This window comes from Mastomys coucha, unplaced genomic scaffold, assembly GCF_008632895.1.
Source record: "Mastomys coucha isolate ucsf_1 unplaced genomic scaffold, UCSF_Mcou_1 pScaffold23, whole genome shotgun sequence".
Classification (NCBI taxonomy): Eukaryota; Metazoa; Chordata; class Mammalia; order Rodentia; family Muridae; genus Mastomys; species Mastomys coucha.
The window spans coordinates 92,553,426-92,558,231 of NW_022196906.1; the positions used below are offsets into that span (position 1 = coordinate 92,553,426).

Genomic DNA, 4,806 nt, shown 5'->3' on the forward strand with positions numbered 1-4,806 from the left:
GCAAAAAAAAAAAAAGAACCTCAGGGCTATGATAATGTTCGTGTCTTCCTCTGAATGCTGGTTACAAAGACAACTTATAAACATTAATATACTTGTACACCATTTACTTTTCTGTTACATATATTCTGCACAAACCTGAACATAGTAATTTTATAATTGGGTTTAGAGATGTAGCTCAGTGGTAGAAGGCTTCTCTAGTGTGAATGAGGCCATGTTTGAACCCAGAACTGCCCTCTCTCACCCCCCACCCCTGTGCACACACACGGACATACACATGATTTAAGTATATGCATACCTACTCAACGCATCCTTTAAAAGCACCCTCATCCTCTCTTCTCTTGGCAGTCTATCACTTAGGAGTGAAACCATGAGCAACGGCTCAGTGGTAAGGGAACTAGCCAGCCTTGAACTAAAATTGTGGCCTAAAATAAATCTCTGTCTCTTTTAAATTGTTTCCCTCCGGTATTTTGTCATAGTGATGGGTCTGATTACATTGGGGAGAAGTAAAACAGATCTATGTAGAGAAAATCTCTTATAAATGTCACCTGTCAATAAAAAAGCCAGTAGCAGATGAGCTGGGAGGTGAAGGAGGAAGCAGGCCAGGACTGAAGGAGAGGTAACTAACTACATGGTAGACATAGAATAGTTTAAATGGGTGGAATAACTTACGAGTTAGTCAGGGGATGAGCCAAAGTTTATGGCCAAGGCATTTATTAATACATAATTCGTCTCAGAGCTGTCATTCCAGGAGCAGGGACTGGGAAAGGAAAACTTGGAATTAAAAAAATTTCTTATAGATCCAAGAGTGAGAGGGTAGAAAATCCTAGAATGTAGGTGGCAGGGCAAGAAGGTATAAAACAGGAAGCTAATGGTAACAGGAAGCTACTGAGGATGGAGAGCTTGAGAACTGATGTGCATGGCTGTAGGTAGCTCTTTCCCCAGGCTTGACACGATCATCACCTTGAAGTGGTGACCTTGACCCTTCACAGTCATGGTTCCAAAATAAGCTGGTAGCTAGATATGTAGGTAAATAGGCAGGTAGCTAGGTGTGTGGTAAAACATACTCCATGGGTATATAAACAAATGAGTGGATCCAAGACTGAACCTCAAGCACCGATCAGCTGGTCCATAACCTGACAAGTTAGGATAACAGCAAACCAATACAAGTGTTCATTCATCAAGGGTAGAACAGATACCCATAGCAAGAAATACAGCCAAAGACCAAACTCCAGATACCGGTCCTACTACAAAAAACAACATGAATGATCAAGATAAAACATCTCCAAAATGACTGTTCTCATAGTTATATTCCCTGAGAAAAGCAACTTAAGGATACACAAAAAATTATTTTAAAATAACAATTATAAAGATGTCGAAGGAACTCAAAAAGGATATGGGGCTGGAGAGATGGGTCAGTGGTTAAGAGCACTGACTGCTCTTCCAGAGGTCCTGAGTTCATATCCCAGCAACCACATGGTGGCTCACAACCATCTGTAATGAGATCTGATGCCCTCTTCTGGTGTGTCTAGAGACAGTCACAGTGTACTTATATATATAATAAATAAATCTTTTTAAAAAGGATATGAATAAATGCCAAAATAAAAACACAGTTGAATGAAACAAAGGAAAAAATTCACTCTCTTAAGCTCTTTGCTTGTCTCTTACTCTCACCTCTTGCTCCTTCTCTCCATATGGCCATGGCCGACCTCTTCTTTTCTACCTTCTCTCCCTCCCTCTCTCTCTCTCTCTCTCTCTCTCTCTCTCTCTCTCTCTCTCTCTCTCTCTGTTTTCTACAGTAAAGCTCTAAAACCATGAAAAAAATTTCAACATATGAAAATAGAATTTAAAAAAACAAAAAGAATTTCTGAAGAAAAGCCAGACTAAAATAAAACTCAAAGTTAAAAATTTAGTAAGCCAAATAAAAAATGCAATTGAAAGTCTCACACATGGAATGGATCAAGTAAAAGAGAGAAGATCAAGGCTTAAAAGGCAAAGTAGAGGTATTGAATAACCTAGTCAAAGAAAATGTTAAGTCCGCTCCCCCCCAAAGAAACCATGAACAGAACACACAGGAACTCTGAGACACTGTAAAAAGGAAAAACCTATGACTCATAGATAGAAACTCAAGTAAAAGGTACAGACAATATTTTCAACAAAATAATAGAAGAAAATCCCCAAATCTAAGGAAAGAGATGGCTATCAAGGTGCAAGAGACATATTATATATATAATTAGGACCAGAAGAAAAACTCCCCATGCCTTAATAAAACAGTGAATATACAGATAAGCAATACCAATAGATACTGAAAGTTTCAAGAGAGATACAGGTCACCCACCTATAAAAGCAAGCCCATCAGAATAACAACTGACTTTTCAGTGAAGATTTTAAAAACCAGAAGGGCTTGGACTGATTATCTGAGATTTCTGAATGACCACAGATGCCAGCCCAGGCTACTATACCCAGCCAAACTATCAGTCGCAATATAAGGAGAAAGAAAAAAAAATCTGTGATAAAAGCAGATTAAAGCAATATATGACCACTAAACCACCTCTAAAGAGGGTACTGGGGCAAACACTTTGACCTAAAAAGGATGAAAACAAGCAAGAGAACATAGGAATATATATAAGCAATGTTAGAACAATCAAAAGAGATTTAAGAAAATGTAACAAAATAAGAGGAGTTAATACAACAACTCAATATTTATCATCTCAAACAATAAAGAGACCCAGAATAGCAGATTGGATTAGAAAGCAAGAACCATCTTTTTGCTGCCTCCAAGAAATATACCTTACCATCATCTTAGGCAAAGGGATGGAAAACTTTCTCCAAGCAAATGAAACTAAGAAACACACTGAGACTCCTTGGAATCTGCAACAGAACCTTGTGGTCCTTGATTTCAGACTTTATGTCTTTACAATTGAGAAGAATTTTCTGGAGCTTGAGCCACCAAGCTGTAGGAAAACAGTTGTTTATCATAAGTGAGTGACATACAGCAAGATCTGACTCATTGACTGTGTGTGGGTGTGCATGTGTGGGGGGGTGTAAGCCAGGACCCCCTTGGAGGCCAGAAAAGGCACTGAATCCCCCACAGCTGGCACTACAGGCAGTTGTGAGCTATCCGAACCGGGTGCTGTGAATTGAATCCCAGCCTTGTGAAAGAGCAGCCAATCTGTGAACTCTGGGTTCAGTTGAGAGACCCTGACTCAGTAAAATAAAGAAGAGAATGATTGAAGAATCTCAACTTCGGGTCTCCACAGCATATGTGTACACATACATGCACATGCACCACCCTCAACACAAACAGGTACTTTTAGCCAGTAGATGCTTCTTTTTCCCACCCTTTATCCCCATTGGTTTTACACCCTATCACTAGATAGGAAAGATAGAAAGAGAGGAGAGACAGAATAGAGATCTTTGAATCTCTCTCTTCTTGTTTCTTCTTTGAGCACAACTATTAACTAACCGCAACCAACCTCCCCTAATGACCAAAGACCACTGACTGACCTCTCAGATCACAGGCTTGTATACACCCTCAGAAAAATTCCCAGAATTCCAAACATTCCACAATAGCAGATTCTATTTGCACCTGGCAAAACCACGCCTCTGCTGGAGCACGAGGCAAATCACAGTCAGCTGCTTCGAAGCAGCCCTATAACCCACACCTGGGGCTAAAACAAAAACATTCTTATACTGTTTCTGTGATTTTTAAAGAAACCAAACTTCTGGGATTTTCACTACATACACTCACACCAATAAACTCAAATATACACATTAGCACGAAACCTTCAGCAGCCAGAGGAAGGAGTTGCAAGTGCTGGATTTGCAGGAACTCAACTCTGGGGAGCCACTGCTGTAATAAGCGCAGAACAGGACAAGGAGTGAGCAAACTGGAGTCGTCTGCTTTGGCTCTGCAATGTACCTCTCCTCCAGAGAGCATGGAAATGGAGTTAAAGCAGTATTGTTTGAAGGATTTAGTTTTGTTTTGTTTCGTTTTGTTTTTCTAAAACTCAAAATCCAAATCATACTTGCTTATGTCAATTGATATCCAAAAAAATTATATCTCCAAGATAATTGTCCCAGATTCTTTAACCCCTTGAATATAGGGAGGAACCGAAGAAATGGAAACAAAGCTATGAATCACTAGTTTATTCTCATTAAGGCTTTCTTTTTAGGTTGATGAAGTACAGGAGCACAAGGAACATTTCATTGAAGATATAGGATCAAGTCGCCAGCAAGACTTAATTAAAAGTTCAATTGATGTAACCTCTGGGGCAGATGATCAGCCTGAAAAAGAAAGGCATCTGCTTAGGAAAAGCAACTGTATATAATAGTGTAAAATTTACATCTGATAACGAAAATTAGAAATATGTTTTCAAGTGTCAACAGTAGGCCAGACAGAGTGCCTTTGACTAGGGTCTGCACTTATTGCTGCTGCCCGCAGAAGACACCCCACCCTCACCCCCACTCCCATCCCCCCACCCCCATCCCAACCTCCCATCGCCATTCTGCCTGTGACCTGCAGTGTGCTTTCCCTACCTAGTTCTGTGCTGATACTCCTGCTCTAGAGGAGTAACAGAGCACTCGCCACCATCCACCTGCATCAAGTCGGCTACGGTAAGAAGGTCCAGTGTACTGCAAACTATCACCTTTCTGATGTCTGAACTTGAAGGTATGGAGATTGGGCACGTTACCACCAGGTCCACAGAGAGGAAACTGCAGCCTGACGATCATAAGGAGTCTTCCTGTCCTCCTGACCATCAGCGAGAGCTGCACTACTTCCCAGCCCTCCTCCTGACCATCAGCGAG

The 4,806-nt window shown here is 40.7% G+C and overlaps 2 protein-coding genes across 2 annotated transcripts in view; one reads left to right on the forward strand and one right to left on the reverse strand.

Annotated features, from left to right (window-relative positions):
• LOC116073006 (fas apoptotic inhibitory molecule 1) overlaps positions 1-4,800 on the forward strand; it is a 22,766-nt gene extending 17,966 nt beyond the window's left edge. Inside the window, exon 7 of the transcript XR_004111628.1 lies at positions 4,173-4,800. The gene's annotated coding sequence lies outside the window, so the exon portion shown is untranslated. The remainder of the gene's footprint in view (positions 1-4,172) is intronic.
• Positions 4,017-4,806, reverse strand: part of LOC116073005 (coxsackievirus and adenovirus receptor homolog) — a 29,096-nt gene continuing 28,306 nt past the window's right edge. Inside the window, exon 8 of the mRNA XM_031344651.1 lies at positions 4,017-4,284. Within this exon, the coding sequence (XP_031200511.1) occupies positions 4,280-4,284 (5 nt within the window). The 3' untranslated portion in view covers positions 4,017-4,279. The remainder of the gene's footprint in view (positions 4,285-4,806) is intronic.